The sequence below is a fragment of the Marmota monax genome, unplaced genomic scaffold (genome assembly GCF_021218885.2).
Source record: "Marmota monax isolate L192 unplaced genomic scaffold, Marmota_monax_Labrador192_F-V1.1 WCK01_AAM20220418_F8-fsc00167, whole genome shotgun sequence".
Classification (NCBI taxonomy): Eukaryota; Metazoa; Chordata; class Mammalia; order Rodentia; family Sciuridae; genus Marmota; species Marmota monax.
Window position 1 is genome coordinate 3,464,949 of NW_026694116.1, and position 25,402 is coordinate 3,490,350.

The 25,402-nt window shown below is 61.9% G+C and overlaps 1 protein-coding gene across 1 annotated transcript; it reads left to right on the plus strand.

Moving 5' to 3' along the window:
* The first annotated feature begins 732 nt into the window (after positions 1-732).
* Mymk (myomaker, myoblast fusion factor) lies at positions 733-9,270 on the plus strand. Its single transcript, XM_046465655.1, has 5 exons — positions 733-1,030; positions 4,662-4,776; positions 5,571-5,719; positions 7,991-8,107; positions 8,605-9,270. The coding sequence occupies exons 1-5, from the start codon at positions 896-898 to the stop codon at positions 8,752-8,754; spliced, it is 666 nt and encodes a 221-aa protein (XP_046321611.1). The 5' UTR covers positions 733-895; the 3' UTR covers positions 8,755-9,270.
* The last annotated feature ends 16,132 nt before the right edge of the window (positions 9,271-25,402 follow it).

Consider the following 25,402-nt stretch of genomic DNA (forward strand, 5'->3'; position numbering starts at 1 on the left):
GGGTCTCAGGGGCTGGGCTCAACCCAGTGGGGATGTCAAAACTCACCACTGCAAGTTCGAGACCTGTGTTTTGTCCAGCGTGAATTATGCCAGAGTGACAAGGTGAAAGGTGGTGACAGTGGCTTAGCTGACCACGAACCCATCAATGCAGAGAGAGCGCCTGCTGGGAAGCAGGATCACAGGCCAACCATTCTTTGGCTGGGGGACGAGGGTGCCCTGCCAGACAGATCCCCCAAGACCTTCTGCAACAAGAGAGGTCCTTTCCTCAAGGCCAGCAAAGGAGCCATGTGGACAGAAGGGGAGGAAGGCTGGAGTCCGGGCTTGTGCTTGGAGCCCATGGGAGAGGGTCCTGCTGGACACCTTGGGTATGGAACGATGTGAACCAGCAAAGGAACCCGTGCAGACAGTGGGCAGCACCCGTGGGTGGGGGAGGGCTGAGGCGTATCAGCAAAGCCTTGGGTGCTCAAGTGGCTGAGCTCCAGGGCCTCGCACCTCCAGCACCCTGGATACGTGGCCAAAGCTGCAGCACCCACCAGTCTGCCCATCCCTGGGCGAGGCCAGGATGGAAGGTGGCCAGACCCCAGGGAGAACATGCACGGGGGCTTTCTCCCAAGGTTTTTTCCCAGAGAAAACAGACAAGGCCTCCTGAGTCAGCTCCTCTGGGCTTTCAGAAAAGAAAAAAAAAAAAGAGGCCCAAGGCGAGGCTGGTCACGTGGCTCGTCAGCTGTCGCCGTGGGGCTCACACAGGCTGGGGCACTCGGGCCTCCTCGTGGGCACTCCTGCAGCTGCCACCCCAGCGGAGCCCTGCCGAGGGCCTAGGCCTTCTCCCTTGTGTGCCCTGCCTGGGGACCAGGAGGCCCGCAGCCCTGCTCCCAGCCAGTGCCCTCTCCTGCCCATGGGGACACTCGTGGCCAAACTGCTGCTGCCCACCCTCAGCAGCCTGGCCTTTCTCCCCACTGTCAGTGTGGCGGCCAAGAGGCGTTTCCACATGGAGGCCATGGTCTACCTCTTCACCATGTTCTTCGAGGCGGTGAGTCTGGGGCGTGGGAGGAAGACCCCGGAGGCCCTCGGCACTGCTCCGGCTGTGGTGGGCGGGACGGCTTGACCTGGGAGTGAAAGAAAGGACCCAGGGTGGGGTCTGCAGACCAGAGAGAGAAGCTCAGGACCCCCTTCCCCTCCGGGCCTCAGTTTCCCCATCTGTGCCAGAGCTTCCTGGGACGAGTGGCACTGTGACACCCACCGTGATGCCCACCAGCTGGGAGGACTAGGCCCTGGCACGCTGCCCCTCCGCCCCCACCTTACAGCTCTGGCCCTGGGACAGCTGAGCAGGGAGGAAGGGGTGACTAGCGGGGCTCAGGGGACACCTGGGCCTGGGTGAGTCGAGCTGCAGGATTCCGCTGCCCACCGTCCAGCGGGGTGTGCTCCACAGCCCTCTCCCCCTGGGGCTGCCTTGCCCCTGGGTCCTTCCTTCCATTTCCGTGTCTGGCTGGTTCCCAGCTCCCTCTCTCTGGCTCCCCTCGGTCTCCAGGTAACTGTCATGGGGGGATCTTCTCTGGCTTTCAGGGGAGCGCCTGGCACTGGCTGGCTGCTTTTGAAGCCCCTGTTTCTGGGGTTGCTCTCCCCCTCACTTCCCGCTGTGGCCTCTCTGCCTTTGCTTCTCCTGCTGGCTGGCTGTCTAGCTCTCCCTCCAGGCCCGTCTCCTCGCTCCCTCTCCCTGTGGCAGCCTCTCTCGCTCTCTGGAGCTAGACCCCGTGGGATTTACTTCTTCCTCCTCTCCAGCTCCACCCCCGGATCCACGTGTTCTACCTATGGGTCCCTCTAGCTAACCACCTACCTGTCTGGGGGATAGGCCATCTGTCCATCATCCACCTCTGATCACCTGCCTAAGCCGTCGTCTGTCTCCCTGTCTATCTGTCTAGCCAGCGTCCCCCGAGAGTCCCTCCCAGTTGCGGGACCCCACAGAGCTCCCTCCCAGTGCTCCTGGCTCAGCTTCCCTCAGACAGCTTCCGTGTCTGGTGGCAGAACCAGACCTGGGGCCGCACTCACCACAGGGCCTTCCACCAAGGAGCTGCCGGTGCTCAGGCTATGGGGTGGGGCGGGGTCAGCACACCTCCCCCAGGTCGTGGGCTCACATGGACAACGATGACCTAGGACAGGCGAGCTCCTTGGAGGAACTCAAAGTCCTCCCTCCAGGTGGGAGACTTCTACCCCGATGGGGAGGAGCCAAGAGCCAGTGTCCAGGGAGGGGACTGTGCCCGGTATGCTGCATGCCAGGTGTCCGCACCTCCCAGGAGCTAGCATTGGGATTCCCAGTGATGGGTGAGGAGGCTGAGTCTCGGGAGGCTAGGGCACGGGTGCCACCGTAACCCAGCTCATCACCGCCTCCTCCGGGGACCCCGGCCTGTTGATGGGGAGACTGAGGCTGTGGAGAAGCCAAGGGCCAGGGCCAGAAGGAGACTTCTGAGTGGGTAGAGGGCCTCAGGGTCAGGCAGAGAAGCTAGGGCCTTGTCCCCAGGACCCACGTTAGGCCCAGCCCGGCAGATCACAGGCACTCGCCCGGTGAGCCCCACCCCCGCCCACCTGCTGTGGACTGACCCCACAGCTGCCTTTGTGGCCAGCCTCTGAGGCCCACCCAGCCCCACCCTGCCCCACCCAGAGTGGCAGAGGCAGCTGTCTCCCATGACAAATGTCCTCAAGGCACAGTCTGCACCTCCCACAGTCCTGTCCTCCACATGGCTTCTGCCCCCACAAGGGCCTCTGTGACAGTGACCATTCCTGTTGGGACAGGTGCTGGGCGCTTTACCCAGGGCCTCTAGAGAGCCCTCAGGGCAATGTCCTTATCCCACTGGACAGAGAAGGCCCCAAGGGGTCAGCTCCTGCCTGAGCTCCCTCAACAGCTCTCTGCGGGTGCTGATTGCAGAGTCTGCGCCCTGCCCACCCGGCCAGCAGCCGGCCTGGCACACTAGCTAGGCTACTCTGTCCCCATGTTGGAGGCGGAGGCTAGTGCCAACCGCCACACCTCCCAGGCCCCCTTGGGCAGGTGGTGCCCCTCCATCACAGAGAACTAGCAGTCATCAGGAGGAGCCCTGGACCAGGTAAGGGAGGCCCCCCTGCCCTGTGGGCAGGCTGGATTTCCAGACCACTTGGGACCCTCCTCCCTTCACCTGCACACCTGGGTGAGCACCAGGCTGGCAACTGGCATCACTGCCAGGATAAGACAGACTCTCCTGCTCCTGGGGGGGGGGAGGGGGCGGGGGCGGGCAGCACATAAACATTGCCAGAATCTCCAGTGGATGAGTCAAGCACACACAGCAATCTGTGATGCGAGGGGCGACGGAGACAGCAGGTGGGGGTAGGAGATGTGGTTCTGGAAGGAGCCAGGAGACCCTTCTGTATCCCACAGACATTTAAACACCTCGCTCAGTCCCCACCTGAAGCTTCCTTTTCCTGAGCCGTCATGTCCTGCACATAACCATCCTCCTCTACCCTCTTTGCCAATATTGCCTCAAGAAAGATGTAGTGTCCAAAGCTCAAGGCAGTTGTCTGGGTGGGACGACCAGAGCAGACAGGCAAGACCACCTCCTTCCTAGTCCTGGACACTGTGTCTCTTGTTAACGCCTCTGAGGGGCTGCGTGGGGCTGCAGGCAGCGGGAGCTCTCTCTGTCCACCCGACTTGCTCCACTCTCCAGACTGCCCAGGGCCCCTCCGTCTGCAGCACCCCTGCTGCCTCCAGACGCTGGCCTCCCGCTGCTCTGGGATTACCAAGAGCGCACTGTGCTGGCTGGCGAGCTTGTTTATGCCATTGAACCTGTCAAAACAATTATGTCATGTAATTAAATATTACTTAAAACGATGAAATGTGAATGCAAAAGGGGAGAGAGCTGCTTTCCTAAGAAGTGAGTTGACTGCTTGGAAAACACTCCACATACGCATTTTGTTTTTAGAATTGCTGTTAAGTGTCCAGCCGGGCACAGGCCAGAGGCAGGGGAACCAAGTGTGCTGTGTTGGGTCCTGCTCGAGGGATCCACACCCTCCCTCCTCTCTGAGGAGATGGAAAGCTGCCGGCCAGCACCTCTCGGCAGCCCCTGGGCATCTAGCCAAAGTGCACATCTCTGGCCTCACCCGGACCTACTGGAGAAGACTCTGGGGTGGGCCACCGTAACCCAGCTCTCTGCCCACAGCAACCTGTCTCTCTGTGCCCACTCCCACCTGACAGCACTGCTGTGATGCAGACCAGACATTACAGGGGACATTGGCACAAGGAAAGGCTACCCAGCTCCGAAGGGCAGATGGCTCTGTTCTTGGAGCCAAAGATGGGTGTGTGAAGGCCCTATGTGTGCCTTCAATAAGTCCAGAGGCAGGGGACACCCAGAGGTCCCATTTCAGGGTCCCCACCTTGGCAGGCTTCCTCTAAATGACCACCCAGCCTTAGGCCAAGGAGGCCAGAGGAGGTAAGAGGTCTCTGCCAGGGTGACGTCCGCAGAGACACTGTGGGGGCCACACCCAGTGGCACCCCTGCTGTTGATGGGGAGACTGAGGCACAGGGTGGTTGAGTGTCTCCAAGCTCGTGAGTAGCCGGCTCCCTGGTGGTACCTGGGGACTGCCGGCCCCTGGGGGCAGCAGCCTGTCCCTGTGCCCCTGACGACCCTGATTCTCGGCAGCTCCACCACACCTGTGAGGGGCCCGGCCTGTCGGTGCTCTGCTTCCTGCGCCAGGATCTCCTGCAGTACTTCAGCATCTACGGGACGGCGCTGAGCATGTGGGTCTCCCTGATGGGTGAGTGGCCGCCCTGCCCTGCAGGCCAGAGCCGGTCCCCACCACCCGCACCACCTGGTCTCCAGGAACCCCGCCTTCCCTGCCCCCCAGTCTGGGCTTCAGCCATGAGAAAGCATCACTCCTTGAATGCTGCCTTCTTACTTTCCTATCTCTCTTAAGTGACTCATTTGACAAATGCTTGCTGTGACAAATTTAAAGAGCAGGGCACACAGAGCACTGTGTGCATGCCCACCAGCCTCTGCCCCAGAGCCACGCACAGGTCAGGGTGTGGCTCCCGGGTCTGCTTCCAGGAGCATTGCTCACCAAGGTCATTTTTGGCCCAGGGTTTTAGGAAGATAGGACCATTCAAGGGCCTCATGTGGGCGTGGCTCTGTGGGGGGACTAGCCTGGCATATGTGTGACCGTCCATGGCACCACCAGGGAAGGTTTCCACCTTGCTCTTAGAGCAGTGTCCACGTGTGTGGGCCCAGCCGCCTGAGGCCTCTGCCTTTTGACCAGCCTGTGAGCCCCCTGTGGCCCCTCGGGTCTCAGGTGTCCGGGTGGTCCTGCTGAGCCGTCATTCTGACTCACTCGAGTCTTAGTGCTGAGTGTCTGCCCCAAGCTGCCCTGGACAAGCTGGGGAGGCCGCTCTTACCTTTCCTCTGAAACTGGTGTCCATCGAACTTCTCAGTGACCAGGCGAGCCTCTGGGTCCTGTTGGTCAGGGGACGACCACGTGGGCACCTAAGGGTAGGGGTGCAGCCACAAGGGACGAGGAAGGCCACTCACCACTCCCGTCCTCTTCCTGATCCCCAGCGCTGGCCGACTTTGACGAACCTCAGAGGTCAACGTTTGTGATGCTTGGCGTCCTGACCATCGCCGTGCGGACCTACCACGACCGCTGGGGTTATGGGGTGTACTCGGGCCCCATCGGCATGGCCGTCCTGGTCATCGCAGCCAAGTGGGTGTGTACTGCATGTGCCTCAGCTGAGGGAACGCCACGGAGCCTGTGACCCCGCCCCCACTCCTCCAGCCTCAGAGCCTCTGTGACCTGCTGCCTGTGCAGGCGATGAGACCAGGAGTTCAGTGACCAGCCACAGGTGCTCTGGCCCTGCACTGACTGCCCTCGTCGGTGGGCACCAGCACTGGGCCAGCTGAGCCGCCCTCAGCCTGGCTCCCACAGCTCTGCATCTGCAACCCCAGGGGGCCCAAGATGCAGGTGTGACCCACTGAGCACCCCACAGCAGGGCTGCGCCTCGGGTGGTACTGTGTCCGTAGAGAAAGAGCCAGCGGGCCTTGGAGAGCAGCTGGGGCTGCCTGGGCCACCTCCTGCAGGGGGCACGCTCGGGCTTGCTTCTACCAGGAAGGAGGACATGTGGCGGCGGGTGCTGTGTCCAGGGTCAGAGCACCCTGTGGCCTAGAGTCCACGAGGCCCTCTGCTCTGGCTCCCCAGGCCTCCTAGCCCTCCATTGTACCAAAGCCCTCCTGGTTGTGAGGCCGGGAACCCACTCCAGCCGGCCAAAGTAAAGACATGGCATCCCTGGGATCCGCCCCAGAGTGGGGGTGGGAGCCCGGAGGCAGACACAAAGCCAGGAGCTCCAGCCCGGACCCCAAGCTAGCGCCATTCTACCGGCTTTTGCCCTGTGGAGCGTTGCCTTACGTCTCTGGGTCCCCACCTCAGGATGGAGGAGACTGGTCTTCCGCAGCCTGGGCACACTTCGGCAGCAGGCCGCGAGCTGCGCTGGGTCGCTGGGTACAGCGCCAAATGGGCTGTGGGGGCCCCAGTGAGCCCGGTTCTCAGGGCAGTCGAAGGAGCGGCACTCAGACCCCAGCTGCCCAGAGGGATGAGGTTCTGGTGGCCAGCTGTCCCCCTCCCTTCGTGACCCAGGACCTTGGGGTTTACCCTGCTGGGCGGCGGGGAAGGAGCTAGGTACAGGAGACCCGCACCCAACTTGCAGCCCAGCAGGGCAGCAGTGTGACAGGACGCTCCAGCAGCAGACAGGAGCCTGCTAACTGGACGCCAGGCTGGCCCCGGGCTGACCCAGGAGCCTGAAAAGCCCTGCGGGTGGGGTTTTGGGGTCCGGCATTAATTAGCATGCTGGAATGCATAAACACAGCCCGGGTCTGATAACCCCTCCTGCTCCTGCCCGGGTTGCTTGGCTGGATCTGACTCTGGCCAGGCTTTAATTAGCCAGGATAGGACTCACTTCCCCATGTCCCGCCAAGTGCCAGGAGGCTTCCACTGCCCTCAGGCCACGGGCTGTCCACAGGAGCAGAGATGGACAGCCAGCATCTGGGACTCACGCTGTGTTTTCTAGACCACTGAACGTGTAGTTCCTTTTGGATGTCCACGGGCAGTAGCTTCCTGGAACGAGGGCCCATTCCCCCCCTGAGGTTCACCACTTCTGGGGAGAGACTTGGGAACAGTTCGGGGGAGCAGAAGCAGAGCTTGTGGGGGGGGGGCTCCCAGGGCAGGACCAGGCCTCTTCCCTGGCCATTCCATATGACCCTCGACACCTCCCTCCCAAGGTCCTCAACTCCTGTTGGCAATGGCAAGTTCCAGAAAAGCAAAAGCTGGGCACCATTTCAAAGCTCCTTTGGTGGCCAGAGCTGCCTTGCCCAGTGCAAGCCTGTTCCTGGGGTCTGTGCTCCCCACATGGTGACACATGGAGCCTCGGGTGCTGCCCCTGCCCCAGGCTCATGCCTCACCACAGGGGCGACGGTCCATCCCGGTCAGCCAGGACAGCCTGGGCTCTGGACACCCCTGGCCAAGGAGCTGCAGTCACATTAAGCCTGAGGGATCAGGTTTAATGGGCTGCAGAGTTAATAATATTTAAGGTGCTTCTTCAACCAGTAAAGCGAACCTGTGTGTCCACATGCCACATGTGTGCCCCATGAGCCATAGGGCACCAGTAGTCACCAGGTGTGACATATGTTTTGTTCTAAATGATCCCCTTGGGCTCCCCTCTGCCTGGGAGACAGAAGTTCAAGGGCAGCCTGTCACACCCCAGAGGTGGGCTCCCAGTGACTACCTGGCCCAGAGGCTCCCAGGCCAGGACCTCCACTGTCCTGTCGAGGGCCTGGGAACAGAGGAGTGGCTGTGCTGCCTAGGCCGGGAGGGACTCCTCTGCCACGCAAGGATGGCCTGGGGTGTGCAGGTGGAACCACTGGCACAGGGAGGGGCTGTCCCCACACTGTGCCCTGAGAGCTCTGCTGTCCCTCCTCTGTCCCCACAGCTGCAGAAGATGAAGGAGAAGAAGGGCTTGTACCCCGACAGGAGCGTCTACGCCCAGCAGATAGGCCCTGGCCTCTGCTTTGGAGCGCTGGCCCTGATGTTGCGCTTCTTCTTTGAGGTACAGTCCCCGTGGGGAAGAGCCCTCGTGGGCGTGGCCCTGCTCAGTGGGGTGGCCGGCTGTGCCCTCACCAGGAAGCTCCGTGGCCTGACTCCTTGTGCCTCCTGTGGGGGGTGCTAGGGCTATGCCCATCCCCAGCATCATGGCATCCTGACCTGTGTGGACCTGGGGCTCACAAGAGGCGGGAGACAGGCCCTGACCTCAGGGAGCTTGCAGCTGAGATGACGGGTGTGGGGCTGGTGCCCAGCCTGGAGGAGGGCATGGCGGGAGGGAGGCAGGAGGCCAGTCTTCTGATAGAGGCCTGGTGAGCAACACCACCTTCAGGAAGCGAGGGCTTGGTGATAAGAAAGGCCACCATGGCTGGACACAGAGGCCTCCCTGCAGGGCCACAGCAGGCAAGGACACAGGAGGGGCCCTAGGCCCGAGGGGCTGGCTGGGCCTGGGGGAGGTCCTGGGCTCTGGGGATCCAAAGACTGACTCACCGCCTTCCCCTGCAGGATTGGGACTACACCTATGTCCATAGCTGCTACCACTGTGCCCTGGCCATGTCCTTCTTCCTGCTGCTGCCCAAGGTCAACAAGAAGGCTGGAAATGCAGGGCCCCCGGCCAAGCTGGACTTCTCCACGCTTTGTTGCACTTGTATCTGATCACACTGCCCAGCTCCAAGCCCTGCCCTCCTGTTTAGGGACCAGAGTCCCACAGACTCTCCTGGGGTCCTCCTGTCCTTCCCACCCGGGGTGTCCAGGAGGAACAGTCTCTCCCACATCCTGAGAGACCCGCAGGGTGGCGAGACCCTCCAGGCTCTGCTACCTGTTCACTCTGCCGACTCTGTGCTCAGCGCTGCGCTGGGAGGAAAGGAACTTTCCCTCTGAAGCTCATGACCCACGGGTGCACCTGATGACCCTGAGGCCAGTGTCTGTCCTCCCCGTCCCTCCCCTCTTCACCTATGGTGGCTAGGGCCCACTGCTTTCCACAAAGGGGGCTGCCAGCACCCTTGGAGGCCATGCCCACCAAGGAGACTGATATCGCCTCTATTATCCCTGTGCCCAGGCTCTGAGTGGCCCCATTTAGGACACTGGGCCAGGCCTGCCCCTCTGTCCACCCCTCCAGCCGGGTTCTGGATCAAGCTGTCTCAATGACAATAATCAACAAGAAGCTCCCAATCAGTCGACCTTACTGCCTACAAACCCTCCGCGTACATCTTGATTCCTAAAACAGGGCGTGAGCAGGCCTTGTTCCCCTTACCAGTGAGCACCCAGGCTCAGGGCGGACAGCCTACTGAGGCCCAGAGCGGGTGGCATGGAGCAGAGCCTGCAGCTGGCCCATGCAGAGGTGGCAGCCCTGGGCCGTCTCGGGCCTTGGCACGCTCCAGGCTGGCTGGCAGCCCTGCCCGGGGCCCCCAGCATGGAGGTGGCTGGTGCTGTGCCCTCCGGCGAGGGCTCCTCGCTGGGCCTCTGCTGTGCCGTGGGAGGTCCTGTCTGCAGCTGCTAGGGTTCCGATGGTGGCGGTGGTGGCTCCCAGACATCACCTCACAACCTGAGTCCCCCAGCACCCAGCCCGCCAGCTCCCCTGGAGACCTGAGGCCCATCTGTCAGCAGGAAGTTACCTACACCTGTCTGGAGCCTGTGTGTGTTTCCAGACAGGTCACTGAGAGGGAGCAGTTACCACGTCCACTCCCACCAGTGGGACAGCCAGTGATTTGTCCTAAAGTCACCTCTTGCAAGCCCAGGCTGGGAGGGAGCTCTCCAGCACTGGGGTGAGGCTCTGTGGCTCTGCAGCCCTCCCAGCGCCCAGCTGACTCCTCAGCCTGGCCTCCTGTCTGCTGACCTGCAGGCATCTCAGGAGCGCCTGGCCTGCCCCTCTCCGCCCTGGGGGCAGGCAGAAGTCACCAGGAGCCTGAGCCCTTCTCTGGCCCCAGAGCCTTTAAACAGCATGGCGTTTGCAGGACATCCCAGAACGTCCAAGTCCAGCCTCATGGCTCATCAGGCCCCGAGGACAGGACAGGACAGTGGTGTCACTCCCACCCATCAAATGAGGCAGCTGAGGTCCACAACCTGGGCTCTGACGCCACCTGCTTAGAAGGGATCAGCGGAATGTCCTGTGTGTCCCCATTGTAGGGCAGAGTACAGGGGGACATGGGGCTTCCCCCACCAAGTGCTGTGCCCCGACCAGCTGGTGACACACAGAGACGCACCAGCAGGCACACATCACACACACGCCTGCTGCAAAAGACACACCCACCGCCACCAGGGGCCGCGTGTCAGGAACCCGTGTCCCCCTGCCCGAGGCAGGCTGCTGAGTCGGGCTGGGCAGCCCTGAGGGGAGTCAGGGCCCCTCCAGAGGCAGGCGTCCGCAGGGCAACCCGGCCGTACCTCCCTGCCCCCCAGAAGCGCGCCCAGGGCCTCGGGGCTCCCCTGGCACACAGAAGAATCAGAGCGGCCGGAGGCTCGGGCAGGGAGGGGCTGGGCTGCCAAGCCGCGAGGGCCACACCGAAAGGCTCTCCAGCGTGGCAGAGCTGATTTATGAAGGCCGTCTGGGCGGCCGGCCCAGTCTGTAAGTCACGGACAATTAGGAGGCATGCTGCAGCCTCAGCCTCCCCACGGGCCTGTGCCGGCCTCCCGCGCGCCCAGCTCCACTGCAGCCTCCCAAGCAGGCTGGCCCCCATGGCCACCTCTCGGAGCCCAGGCAGGTCCCCAGCTCAGCTTGCAGACGAAACCCTGAAAGCCCGGGACATGGCACCTTTGCACCGAGGCTGCTGAGCAGGTGACAGGGCCCGAGATCACTCCAGTCACTCTAACTATGTCCTCCTCCAGCGGCCTCTGACACCAAGGCCTGCTTTGACATCTTGGGGCTCTCACGAGGGCCAGGGGTGCCCAGGGAGCAGAGGACAGGAAGGGAGGGGCCATCTTCTCCCTTGCTACCAAGAACGGCCACCGGCCCTTCAAGATGGACCTGGTGTGGCCGTTTCAGGCCAAGACCACTGGCCCTGCCAGCCCAGGGTTCCTCTCCCTGGGAGCTGAGAACTGTGACCCGTGGGGAGGCTGAGGCTGCAGCATGCCTCCTAATTGTCCGTGACTTACATCCCCGTCTGGCTGTCCACAGGACTCCCTCTCCCGCCGGCCCCTCTGGTGTGTGCTCAGGTGCCCCGGAGGCTCCTGAGCAGCAGCGTCTTGGTGAACTTGCCCAGCGCCGCCCCATGGCAGCCCCGGGCGCCCCCTCAGCAACAGAGCATTTCGAGTGTGGCGGGGCCAGGGAGGAACCGCCTCTTCAGAGGTGGGTGGCTCTAACCCGATGAGCTTACGGAGCCTCCCGTGTGCGCGGGCGGCAGTGAAGTTCAGGCTTCCTGACTGCGTCTCGGCCTCACGCACCTGAGACGATCCGACAGCAACAGCGGGGACACTTGCCTGGAACCGCCAGCAGTGATCCCATCAGTAACCCTGTCCCCCCACCCCCACCCCGGGGACACATGGGTTTGAGAAGTCCCTGATTAATCCAAGGGACAGAGCAGAGGGGCTGCGACACCTGGCCCTGGCTGCCGCCCAGCTGCCAGGACAGGGTGGCCGAGGCTATGTCCTCCCAGCCCGCTGGCTCATCTCTACATGAGGAGATGAGTGGGCACAGACCCAGCCAGCCCCCCGGCCTGGGCATGGCTTCCAAGGAGCAGTGCCCGGGGTCAGCCGCACCTTGGCCCTGGCCTGGCCCTGGCCCTGGCCCCACCACAAGTGTGCCCATTGCCGGGCACACTCACGGCCTTCCTGGCGCACGCCCTCAGAGCCAGGCTCAGAGAAAGGCAGCAGGAAGGCGGTTCCGAGCACCTAGACACAACAGGCCATTGTAGCGGCTGCACCCCCAGCTGGTGGCGGCTGGCAGGGCACGGGGTGCTGGGCCCCTGCCAGACGCTCTCTGTGAGCACACCAGAGGTGTTCCGTCTGAGGCAGTCTGCTCGCCGCGGCCTTTGTCGCGTCTGCTACTGAAGTTTCCTGTCTGTTCCTCTCCTCTCCAGGAAGAGATCTGAAACCCAAAACCTTTATTGCGCCTTTTAAAAGGCTTCACAGCTCCCCATCGACCTCATCCCCGTCCGGCTCTGCGGCTGGGACCGTTGGGGGCAGCCGTGCCGGGGGCCCGAGGGGAAGTCACCCTGGTCACGCTGGGCTGCAGGGACTTGGCTGGGGAGGACCTGGGGGCGGGAGGAAGACAGGAGCAGGAGGCGGCTGAGGTCCTGCGGCTGCGGGCCCCAGGTGCCCGTCTCTCTGGCCGTTGGCTGTTTGGGGCAGCAGAGTGGAGTGCCACCCAGGAGGCTGGTGGCCTCAGCCCTTTCCCACCTCACCTTTGTTGGGGAACGCAGCCCTGCCCAGTAGGCCCTCGGGCCCATGGGGACCAACCGAGGCTGACAGGTTTGGAGAAGTGTTAGGAAACGTCACATGCAGAGAGCAGTGGCCGGAGGCAGCGGGTGAGTGACATCCAGGAGCAGCCTGTCGCCACACAGGCTGGCTCCCCTTCCCCTCCAGCCCAGGCGAGCTCCCACGTGCCTCCAGCCTTGGCTTCCCCTTCTGTCATGGTGCCCACCTCACGTGGGCATTGTTGAGATTCCATGAGACCGTTTCATACAAAGCCCAGAAAACACTATTTTTAAATGATATTTTTAAAAGGCAATTGCTACTATTTTCATGATCATTGGTTGAGGGCAAGAAAAGGGAGTTCTAGAATTTAATGAAGGATCCTTATCACAAGAGCTATCACCCCAGCTAGGGCACCACATACCCAAGTGCCCGGGAAACAAAAGGTTCTGGATCAGTGCCCAAGAACTCTGGGTCAAGGGAGCAGGCCAGGAGGGCTGCCTGGAAGGGGCAGGCTTGAGAATGAAACTGGAAAAGCAGAGTGAACCGAGCTGTGAGAGTTCTTGGGCCGCGTCCGTGACAGATGGCTTCACAGTTCCACAGGTCTGGGTCTGGCCAGGCACCTGTGCCCTCAGCGGCCCCCGACCCCCTCCCACACCCTTCCCAGGGCAGCAAGAAAACTGCCGCTGCCCTGGGGAGAGGATGGCTGCAGCAGCTGCCGTCACTGGCCTTGCTGGACCGGCCTCTCAGATCTGTCCATTGCTCGTGGTCGCCGCGGCCAAAGGTGCCTGCTGAAGGTGTTGCTGGGCTCCTCTCCTGCTCTCTGGAGGGCGTGTGAACAGGGCCAGGAGGCTGGGCAGGAGCCTCGGGCCTCAACCTGGCACATGGAAGCATGGCGGGTGACTTCCCTCTAGGCCCAGGTCACATCTCCAGCTCTGCTGAGGGCTTCCGTCCCTGCCTAGGGACTGACCTGCCGCAGCAGGAGCAGGGACTCCCCTTCCAGGCCCTGTGGGCGCCTCCCCTCTTGCCCACCCCCAGGGCTGCGCGACCTTCACAAGGCCCTTTGACACCTGCTGATGCCCCTAGGGGTCCAAAGGGACAGAGGGGTGAGGGGAGAGCCCGCCTGCCTGGTCTTGCCCTGCCCTGGGTCAGGAAGGTGGGCAGAGGGCCCCAATCTCACTATCAGGCTGGTGGCGCGGTGCCCACTGCACCTTGTCTCAGTGGAGGGGCTGCAAACTCTGCCCCCACCCACAGGCACTGCGGGCGGCCGAGGAATGGAGGCTCCTTCGGCGGGGAGCTTGGGCTCACCACGGCAGTCACCAGCGGACAGCTGAGAGCACCCGAGTTCAGGGCCAGGCAGGAGGCTGCAGGGGAGGAGGCCAAGCCCAACATGGGCCTGGCCTGGCCCGGGTCCTGCCCGATCGTTCCCCTTCCCTTCCGGGAAGCTGGGACTCCCACGCCCTCACTGGGCTTTGTTTTCCCAACAGCCCTGCCAACCGGAGCCCGCTGGCCCAGAGCCCAGCCAAAGCCAACCTGCAGAGCTGCTGCGGTCACATCGGGAAGACGTCTGGGCAGAGACAGAGGCAGTGGTCTCCAAGCAGCAGTTGACGAGTGCCTGCTGCCACCCCAGGGCTCGGAAGGCTGTGGCTTCAACCACCAGGCCCCTGCCGAGCCAGCCAGGTAGGGCTGGCCAGAGGGCACTGGGGCGTCCTCTGGTCTCCAGGCAGCCAGCCCATCCAGGAGTTAGGGGACGGTAGGACCAAAGACTCAGCCAGACAGACCCAAGGCCTGCGGGCTCTGCTCCTGGTGCCTGTGGGTACCACACCCTCCAACCCCAGGGACCACCCTGAGGGGGACTCAGCCTGAAGACGACCCGCACACCAGGCCGTGTCCTCCAGGTCATGCTTCTTAGCCACCTTGCTGCGGCTCCATGAAGCATGGGTGTGCCCAGGGTCTCGCCTCGGCAGAGCGGTGGCATGCCTGACCCGGAGCTTTCCGGCCTTGTGTCTATGGGTTGCCCTGACGGTGCCCTGTTCTGCCATCAGGTGGCACATGCAGGGGTTGGCTGTGGACCGTCCATCACCGTCCTTCATCCACCTTCTCTGATTCTTTTCTCCCCTCTCCTGCCTTCTTGTGGACGGTGGAGCTTTTGAATTCTGCTTTCCTCCGTTGAGCTAGAACATGTGCACTGCTCCTGTCCCCCCGACTGCAGATCACACTTCGCCCCTGGAACACAGAGGGGACACCAGGACCTTTGCATCCTAATTGCTCCTGCCCTGACCTCACGGCCATCCCAGGCCTGAATTCCTGCTCGGTCCTCACCTGACCCTCAGTGTCTGCTTCCCTTCCTTCAGACTCCCCACTCTTCCTACCTTCCTTCCCTTCCTTCTGCCTCAAGTCACCCCGAAGGCTTGGGGTCGCGGGACTGTGGGAGACGTCCTTGGGTGGTCATTACATTTTTGCTGGGTGTCGAATTTGAAACTGAGAGTCACTGGCTCTCAGCATTCTGAAGACACTGCTTCTGCGCGTTCCGGGTCCCACTACCACAGCCGAGAAGTCAAGCTTCCCTGGTGGGCATGTGAGCTTAGCAAGCAGGGGGCGCCGGGCTCCATCCCAACACCCAAGGAAACAGGGGAATGGTGGGAGGCAGGCGGCGGGGGTCTCCAGGTGAATTGTTTTATTTTTCTGGTGATCCGCATTTCCCTCTGGCTCTATTTCAACACCGCAGTGTTCTGCATTTTATTCTGATATGAGGAGTGTGGAATCCTTCTCCATCTTGCTTCAGACTCGTTGGCTTCTTAGATTGAGGGTGGCTGTCTTTCATTAGATCTGAAATGGTTTCAGCCATAATCCTTTTTACACCCGACCCCTAGCCCTCTTCCCCTTCCCCCTTTCCCAGAACCCCAGTTAGCAGCGTGTTTCTGGGCACCCTCCTGCTTGCCCTGGTCCACTTCTTGATCTTTTAGGAGAAGCCCTGTTCCTAACTTTTTCTCTCTCATCCTTCAGTTCACTAATTCCTTCTTCAGTGGTGTCTAAACTTGTCAAAATGTCTTTGGAGTTTTTCTAGGGTCATGGTTTTTATTTCTAGGAGTATTTTGGTTCCTTTTCAAGCAGGTTCATTCTTTATTAATGTATTCCTCCTTTTTTGTTGTTGTTGTTTTTTACAACAAAACAAAATAGTTTTATTACAGTTTGATGTATTCCTCTTTTTTATATATAAAACATTCTTCTTACTCTCTGATTCTGATAGTTCCAGTATCTGAATTTTTTGGCTGACCTGATTCTACCACCTCCCATTTCTGGGGGCTTCTACTCACAGCGCCTCGTTTCCTTGTGTTTTAGGAACACTAATCTGCTCTTATTTTACAGATGAGGAAATGGAGGACAGGGACAATGCCTAACTCATTCCTAGCCAGTAAATGACAGATTGAAACCTTGGCACCAGGCGGCTGACTCTAAGGTCTATGATCCCACCTCTATGACTCTCAACACAGGATGGTAACGAGTGAATCCCTTCATCCATCTGTTCCTTCACCAGCTACTCACTGAGCTCCTTCTGTGTGCCAGACACTGTTCAAGGCCTGGAGACGCAGCAGGGAAAGATGAAGACAGACATCTTCCCTCGGAACTGGAAAACCTGTGGGAGTGGACACGGGGAGGGTGGAGGGCATTTGTGAGCCTGTCGAGGTGTATAGAGCCTCCTTTGCAGAGGCATCACAGGGCAGTGGCAGCCAGGGCTGTGGTCAGAGGAACCAGTACCCACATTGGCCATTCAGACTCTCATGGCTGGGTCCTTCTGCTGAGCCCACGCCTCTGTGGAGGTAGCAGCAGGAACAAGCTCCCTAACCCAGGGGAACACAAGGCACAGAGAAGGCTTGCTGACATTTGAGCACAGGCTGTTTCCCGTCCTCTCCTTGAAGGCAAATGCTCCAACAGGGACTCAGCTCTGGATTCGGGGAGGGCAAAGGTCCCTGTGGCTTCTCCCTGCTGGAAAGGCCGGAGGGCATGGAAAGGCGATGACAGGCCCTGGCTTGGCAGGCTGAGCAGAGACACCCATGGAGCCGGGCTGCAGACAAGCTTCCAAGCCCCTAAGTACCCGGGAGGCTTTGGGAGGTGAATGCATTTCCCCAAACTCTGCAAGCCAAGAGGCCTTGGCCTCCATCCTGTTACAGGAGGACCATGGGTCCCTCAAAGCACCCTGACACCTGTGAGGGGCGGCCCTTGGTCAGCAGAGCTGCTAGGGAGGAGTGGACTTTCCTCAGCCTGTCGTCCAGGGAGCAGCTGGGCACAGCTGCATCCTGAGGACACCGCCCCAACCCTGCCTGGAACACAGGGTCAGACACCATTCCCAGCAGGGCCCCACTCCAGCCGGCCAGGCGAGGGGACGGCGTGTCCTGGGGCTTGGCTGGCCCCGTCCCAGCCCAACGAAGCAGTCCCCCGGCAGCCTCCAGGCCTGCGGGTGGGAGGGTGCCTCCAGCCCCGAGCCAGGGGAGCGTGAGCTTGGCGGAGGCCTTCCTGGGCCGGTGCTGTCCACGGCACGGCAGGGCTGGTGTTCTGGGTCTCCCAGAGCCGTGGGTAGCTGGACGTGTCAGGAACCTGGCCACGGCTCCCACTGACTGTTCAGGAGACACTGTGGTTCAGGCTGTCCCCAGATCCTGCACACACGCCAGGGCAGCTGAGACTTCTCCCGGCCGGCACGGCTCAGGAAGCTGCCTCCCTCGCCTGCCCCCCGCAGGACACGGCCGCATCCTCACTCACCTTGGCTTGTAATTCCTGCTCCAAAATTTCGCACAGCATCAGCTGCCAGCACTGTCACACAGGCGGCCTCCCCTGCTGGCCGGCTGCCTCCATTCTGCCTCAAGCCCACTCGGACTTGCAGTTTATGCCTCTGCGTGTACATGTGCATGTGTGGGTACGCGTGTGCGTGTGTCCAGGTGTACACCACTGAGATTTTTTTTTTTTGGGGGGGTACTGGGGATTGAACTCAGGGGCACTTAACCACGGAGCCACACCCCAACCCTATTTTGTATTTTATTTAGAGACAGGGTCTCACTGAGGTGCTTAGGGCCTCGCTGTTGCTGAGGCTGGCTTTGAACTCGTGATCCTCCTGCCTCAGCCTCCCGGGCCGCTGGGATGACAGGTGTGAGCTATCGCACCTGGCCACCATTGAGGTCTTATGGGCTTACACTCCGCCTCTCCAGAGCCCCTCGCCAGCCCTCCCTGCACGGGCCCCCTCGGCTCATCACTCCTGGGGGGCATCTTCCCACCTGGAAGACACCCCAGGGAGCCAGGACCCAGCACACCGCCTCAGTCTCCCCCCTGCTCCTTGTCCCTGTGGTCAGCAGTGGGTCAGGAGCTTCCAGGTCGTCTTCATTTTGCAGAAGCAACGGGTAGGTCAGCCACGAGTCTAGGTTGGGCTGCTTCAAAGCAGCCATCTGGCTTTTTCAAGGATGTTCCCAGTCACTGACACGTGTCACAGAACAACCCAAACGTCCGGATGAACAAAGACCACTAGAATCACCTGGACCCCGGACGCTGGTCTCTGGGTCACTTCTGTGTGGCTGCTGTTCCCAATTCACTCCACGTAGCAACGGTCCAACCCCGCAGACACCCCTGGTGGCAGGAGGGCCTCGCCCACCGCAGTGCAGAAAGTCGGGCACCAGGAGCAACTGGAAAGGGCTAGACACCCGAGGTCTTGCCCACGATGCCCCGCCGTCATGCACACCGGCACCGGGGTGTTAGCACAGTGGGGACCTCACGCGGTCTTCAGAGCCCCTGCCTCTCTGTGGTGCCACGTCTCACGAGCACCTGCCCGGCAGCCTCACTGTGTCCTTGTCACTCACACTCTTCAGACAGGAGCTCCCTGAGGGGGCTGCCTGGGGGGGCTGCACACCCCGTCAGCCAGCCAGGCCCTGGGAGCCTTCCCGAGGCCTGGCGCGGCTCGGCCCGACTGGCGGGAGTCAGGCAGCTCTGCTCCCCGTGGGGGAGTCCAAGTCGGCGGCAGCCTCCCTCCCAGAGGCCAGGGCTGGTCCAGGTCACAGTCTGCACTTCAGGCAGCCAGCTCGGGGGAGCATGGGGCCCCTGACAGTGAGAGCACAGTCCTGGGCCTTCTGCAGACACGCGGTTTCTAACCACAGGAGATCTCAGTGGTGGCCAGGCATGGTGGCTCACGCTTGTCATCCCACCACCCTGAGCACCAGAGCTCCAGGGACCTGGGAGAGAAAGCACTAGGTCCTTGAGCCAGGGACCCTGGCAGCAGAAACAGTGCCACCAGCACACCACAAGGCCACCTGGGACAGAGGCTGGCCCTTGCCTGGGGAGCTGCAAGTGTTGAGAGACCCCCCAGAGAGGAGTGCAGGGCTCCACTCAGACCCCAGGCTCCTGGATGCCTGGCCTGGGCACACCAGCTGCCTGTCCAACACGAGGAAGGGCCTGGTGGGACCCTGTCTCTACAACAGCACAGAGGCCGCTGGACACTCACCTTTTATTCTGAAAAACGGGACTCCTGTGGGGAAAGGAGGAGGGGCAGAGAGCTGGACCCTGAGGTGCCTGGCCCCCTCCTGCCCCGGTGCTCAGAGCACAGCCCTGCGCTCTGGGGAAGCCACACGTGTGCAGAGACTTCCGTGAGCACTCATGTGCCTGTCCGCTGGCCACGGCACTCTGGAGCCCCTCATCCAGCCAGGCCTGTCCAGCAGACGAGGTGGCAGTCACAGGACTTCTCTGGACTCACAACAGTCCCACAGCCCAGAGGGGCCTCAGGCCACCACCATAAGAGCAGGAGACCACTCTGCCTGATGGTGCCCCCAGTCTCTTCCACTGGGTGGTGTGTTCTCATGGCCACCACTCACGCAGGGCCCAAGAGCCCGTGGCCAGGGGCTAGAAGGAGAAGACCGGCAGCTGTGGTGGAGGCTGCTGGCCTGGTGATCTGCAGCTGGGCAGTGTCCAGCGCAGGGACAGACCCCACATCCCTCCAGCAGCCCTCTCTGACCCCACCACCGTGAGGCCTCTGCCTGGACAGAGGAGGCACCCGTGACTCCCCACGCCATCCCTGGAATGTCCAAGTCCTCCCTGCATCCGGGCCTGCCGGCCAGTCCCTTTAAGGACAGCCGAAGCCCAGTGTCCATCCTCCAGGCCTGAGAATGCAATTCCTGCTCCTTATCTGCAAAGAGGAGCCAGCGGATTTCCTGACGGGGGTGCGGGGGTGCGCCGGCGCGGAGGCCCCGGCACAGGAGCTGGCTGCAGGACAGGCAGCCGCAGCGTCTCCCCAGGCCCTGGGGTCCCAGGGTAGATGTGGGCCAAGCTCCTCAGACAGATGCTCCACATTCTTCAGAACAAAGTCTTCAAAGCCGGGGGATGGGGGACGGGCGGGCACCCCACCCACTTCTTCCCCTGGGACTGCGATGTGATCACAAACACATGGCTGTCCAGGTGACGGGACCAATTGGAAGGCAGACCTTGGCTGTGCGGCACATAGGCAAACACCCACAGGGCACCTCCATGTGGCGTCTGTGCCCCGGAGGGCACTGAGTGTCCAAGGCTGGGCAGCCCTGCCCTCCCGCCTGCCCCCCCAGCCTCACCTGCCACCTGCAGTCCTTTCCCCACAACCAGCACCAACCGGCCACCCCGGCAGGGGTCTGGGGCAGCCACGCCTGTCACCCAGTGGCCTTTGCTCCGGGCTCAGGTATCGCCTCCCCCTCGCTTGGCAGCGCACTCCTGGCTGACGTCAGCTCCCCTGAGCCTCAGCCGCCTGCACCAGCCTTCCCTGCTCTGCCTGCCCGTGGCTCTGTGGTTCTCTCCCCACCCCGCCTGGAGTCCTCTCAAGATAGTGCCCTCAAAAGCACTCAACCGATGAGTGGACAGTGTGGGCTGTCCCTGTCAGGTGGCAAGGGAAGCAGGGCCACACACCCACATGCACCCTTCCGTGCACCCTGGAGTGGGTGTCCCCCGAGACACCGAAGATGCTGGCGGGGTCAGTGACAGGCACCAGCTCTGTGGGCAACAGCCCCGCCCTGGGTGGGCCATCCAGGGTGTATGGACAGTTAAAGTCCAGACATGGGCGCTCACCCCTTGTCCCAGCTCCAACCCCTGAGAGTCCACCCCATCCCCCCTTGGAAAGTCCCTGTGATGGGCACTGAGGTCCCATCTACATGCTTCTCCACCGCAAGCAGCAGCCTGCCCTGGCCCCATCCCCTCCTGGACCAGAATCAGGAACTTGCTCCCGTCAGGACAGTTGGCTCAGGCCTGTGGCCTGACCTCATTCCTGCTGCCCTCTGTTGTGGCCAGTGGTCACTTCCAAGGGGTAAGGGAGGCAGACCCTAGAAGGAGCTCAGGAGGAAAGAATCCTTTGTCCCTTTTCTAAAGCCCCTCCGAAGAGCCCCACCTGCTCAGTGTGAGCCCAGCACTGGAACTGTGCCCACACCTTGGGGCCAGCGTGTCCCCAGAGGTCAGAGTCTGTGGGCTCTAGGGAGCAACCAGTGCTTTGGAGAGGGCGGGACAGCGCAAGGCCCCGCCTCCCAGGAGGGGAACGAGGAGGCCTCTGCCCGGCAAGAAGAGGAGAGCCCACAGTGTGCCACACTCAAGCCACCAAGGCCCCGCAGGCCCTCGTGCTCCAGGTGCCAGGTGCAGACTCCAGGGCCACCCTTCCCACTCCCCACAGAGCTGCAGACAAGTCACCAGCCTCATGTCGGGGTTAAGGTTCGCTGCTCTGAGGTGGGGCCTGACTCCAGGGGGCTGGGGTAGGGGGATCAGGGGCACAGCCCACCAAGTGCTCAGGATGGGAGCCCCCAGGGCAGCCCCCACGCCGCACGCCAGCCAGGACTGCCGTCCCCCACCACCTGAAGCCCACCTGGCCACACCTGGTCCATTCTCAGTGAGGCGAGCAGAGGCCTTAAAGCCAGCAGGGTAGACAGGAAAAGGGTACAACCAGATCGGGTGCACCTCCCAGTTCTCCTGGGAAGGCCCAGGGGGCAGAGGAGAGGCCCAGGGACAGACCCAGAGGGTCCTGAGGCAGCCCCGGGCCCCAGACTGCCCACTCAGATCAGGGTCAATCCTCCTTCGTGCAGAAGGAGCTGCCACAGCACAGACAGGAGCCTGGGGCAGCACACTCGGCCCCTCCCCAGGAGTGGGACGGGCATCTCTGTGCCTCAGTCCCTGTCCCGTAAAATGGGAGACAATGCCCCTGTGCCATTACAGGATGAGGTGAGGGAGCCGTGGCTGGGTTCAGTGGTGGCTACTGCCAGACCCTGTCCCCTCCCAGTAACCCCAGAGGCTCACCCCAGGACACCAGCCCAGCTGGCCAAGCTCCCACTGCCCTGGCCCTGCAGTGCCCCCAGGTCTCCCAGCAGAACATTTCTGACATACTCCAAATCCTCAGCAAAACAAGATGAGAATTCAGTGATTGCTTTTGGCAAGGAGTCCACAGGCCAGCTAAAGGGCCAAAAATAACCCAGGGGAAGCATCCCAGGCCACCTGCGGTCTGAGGGGCTCCATCTGGGCTCTGTCTGAACACGGGGCCAAAGTGGTCTGGGCCTGACCTCGCCGCCAGCCAGCCAGAGAAGCTGGGAGACAGGGACGTGGGGAAGGGAGGACGGCGGACAGAGCAAGACTGTCTGTCACTCAGCACACTTCAAGCCAGGAAGTGTCCAGCCATCCAGAAAAGCGTAATGTCATACTTTACCAAGAAAAGCAGCTGTTCGCTACTCACTGGCCACAGATAGTTGGCGGCGTCCCGGGAGAGAGTGTTGGCTGGGGTTGTGGGGGATGGGGAGGTGTCCACCAGGCTCCTCAGCTCCCTGAGGCCTGGCCAGCCCTGCACTGAGGCAGGGACGGAGGTGGAGCGGGTGGGGCCCTGAGCAGGACACACCTAAAGCACATAGAGCATCCTGCCAGGGACATGCAGCCAGGTTGGAAGGAGAACAGGGTCCCCCCAGGGCCAGGCTCCCAGGACCAGCGGCCACCTGCAGGCATCTCCTCCCTCATCGCTCCTGTGAAGAAGGATGGCCCTCCACACACCTGTGCACCTGCCCATCTGCTGTCCCTGTGGTGGAGGGTCCCCTGGCTTCGCTCAGTCCCATCTCCCCATGGCCCTGTGACCTGCACACTCAGGGATGTTCTCCATTCTCACCTGCGAGGGAGTGAGGCTGTGAGGACCCACGGGTGCTGGCTCCAGGCTGCACTTGCTCAGACTGGTGCCCAACCTCGGGCTTCCCGGGTCAAGGAGCCCGCCGTTCTCCCACCCCCGGCAGCCTGCCTCCCCGCCGTGTGCTCCTCTGAGTCAGCCATGCAGTGGCAGCTGGACCGCTGGCCTCGGAGGGTGATTCCCTAGAGGGTGACCAGCTCCAAGGCCCCGTGTGCCCCTTGCAGTCTCCAGGCCCCGCCCTCCCTGGGCGAGCAGGAGGTGGGCGTCCTGCAGCCACTAGGAAAGTGTGAGGCCGCAGCCCAGAAAGCAGCCCCCACAGTCTCGCCCGAGAGGTCAGAGACCCGGCTCCTGTGTGGCCACTGGAGGGGGACAGAAGTCTGCCCAGCCACTCTCCTAACCACACAGCAGCCTCCTCCCTGAAGGGGAAGCTTGCCTCATCCTCTGCCAGCCACAGCAGAAAGGGTGCCAGCGTCACTGCCTGCCAGCTCCTGGGGCGCCACAGGGTTAAATGCTCACCCACACGCTCACACAGACACACGCGCACGCACCCACACACATACACAGACGCAGGATCGCGCCCTCGCACACATGTCCTGGAGGGCAGCCGATCCCAGCGCTCCTTGCCAACAGCTCCAGGCATCCCCAGGCCCAGCCCGCGCCCGGGAGACTTCCAGCCCACCAAGGGCACACCTTTCCCTAACTCAGGCATCTGCCAGGCAGCCCCTGGAGAGGTGGCAACAGAGTCGGGAGAGGGGCAGGAAACCACGGCTCAGCCAGCCTTCGTAGAACAGGACGATGCTTTCCTTGCAGGTGGGATTCCCCCTGGCCAGGCTGGGCACGGAATCCTGGACTCTCCCCTAGGCTGGTGGAGAGGCCTGGGCACACGAGTCCCACAGGAGCTGGCCACAAGCATTTTCACAGGCCCCGGTCAGAAATGCACACACACGGGCCGAGGCACGCGCCACCTTGCCCACCTGTGCCTCTTGTCAGCGCTGGCCTGCGGGAAGGGCCAAGCCTGAGGTGGCAGGTTGAGAGAGGCTTCTTCCCCTGCCTGGCTCGCAGGCCGCTGCTCCCCGGCGCACCTGGCTTCCCTGCATCCCGCGAGTCTTGCTGCTCCCGGGCCGAGGCTCAGCACCACCCACAGCAACACACCTGCAGTTCACCCTCGTGGTCTCGGAGCTGGAGGGGAAGGAGCCTGAGGGCTCAGCTCTGCCTCTGGCCACCTCTGAGAGGGGGCAAAGGAGGACACCGGGCTCAGATCCCCACGGGCCCCAGCCCACCTGTCAGACGCTCACAGGCCATGCTGTGCGTCACCAAGGCCACCACCTAACAAGATGCAGCAAGCAGGGCAGGAGTGGGAAGGCCCAGGGAGCAGGGAGACCCGTGTCCTCTCCTCCAAGGGAGCAGCAGGCAGAGATGGTGGGGGCCAACTCACCTTCCTACCCCAGGCTGAGCCACTCAGGGTCACACAGAGCCAAGGCTCTGTGACTTCCCATCCCTGGGGCTGCCACGGCAAAGGCAGGGACACACGGGGCCAGCCCCAGGGTTACCCAGGACCCTGTTCCATCCTACCGAGAACTGTCAGGAACCCGTGGTGGCCCCTGGGCCTTTGCTCCTGCAGTGTCCCCACTTGAAGTGCCCTTTCCCACCATTTAAGGGGATTCCCCAAACCTCAAGGCTCCACCTGTATCCCCCGCTTCTCCGGGCAAGCCTCTGAGACCTCCTGCAATGCCGCCCACTTGCCAGCCTCCAGAGCAGGCAGGGCCAGGTGCTCAACTAAAGGCTGTCTGTACACAGGACAGAGGACCCAGTCCCCAGCCTGTCACACAGGTGTGTGCTTTGGCTTCCAAAACTGGAAGGGGAGGGAACGGCCCCCTCCACCAGGACCCTGGGATGGGCAAAGGGCAGCCAAGACCCTCAGCTCCCCAAGGGAAAGCCAGCAGCTGGAGGACAGGCTCCCACTGTCTGCTCCTCTGCCTGGGCCAGCCTCTCTGGGTACCTCTGGGCCTACCCATGCCCCTCCACCTAGAGCCACCTGCCCCTCTCTGACCACCAGCCACTACAGCCCTGGCTTACCTGTCCAGCCTCCACACACTGTGGCCAGCCCACACCTTGTTCCCCACTTAGACCCGAGCTCCTCCAGCGTCAGGGCCCCCTGTTTCCTGCAGGGTCAGTTGGGCACATAGTAGGGCTCTTGAGAGGGGTTTGCTCCATGAGAGACAGTCTTGGAGCCTTGGGGTCCAGCACACAGTCTCCCATGCCTGGGTGGATGCAGTCAGAGAACGGGCTTGTTGACAGGTAGGGGACGCAGCATCTGGGCGAGGACCCCGGCAGCCCCCCTTTGCTTCTTCCCCATAAGTTTATTAGGGAAGCTATGGGTACACAGACGGGGCAAGAGGTCATCAGCAGATGTGAAGAACAGTTCTCGAGGGCTGGGGATGTGGCTCAAGCGGTAGGGCGCTCGCCTGGCATGCCTGTGACCCAGGTTCGATCCTCAGCACCACATACAAACAAAGATGTTGTGTCCGCCGAAAACTAAAAAAAAAAAAAAAAAATTAAAAAATAGTTCTCGCTACGCAGTGGGCTTGTGCTTATCTACGGCCTCAAATTTTCCCACATTAAAATATAAAAATGGCCAGGTGCAGTGGTGCACGCCCGTAATCCCAGCAGCTAGGGAGGTGAGGGAGAAGGATCGTGAGTTCAAAGACAGCCTCAGCAATGGCGAGGCGCTAAACAACTCAGCAAGACTTTGTCTCTAAACGAAATACAAAACAGGGCTGGGGGTGTGGCTCAGTGGTCAAGTGCCCCTGAGTTTGATCC

Coding starts and splice junctions, on each gene's coding strand:
- Mymk (XM_046465655.1), top strand. CDS start 896: ATGGGGACACTCGTGGCCAAACTGCTGCTGCCCACCCTCAGCAGCCTG. Junction 4,777..5,570: donor CATGTGGGTCTCCCTGATGG/GTGAGTGGCCGC, acceptor CCTGATCCCCAG/CGCTGGCCGACTTTGACGAA. Junction 5,720..7,990: donor TGGTCATCGCAGCCAAGTGG/GTGTGTACTGCA, acceptor CTGTCCCCACAG/CTGCAGAAGATGAAGGAGAA.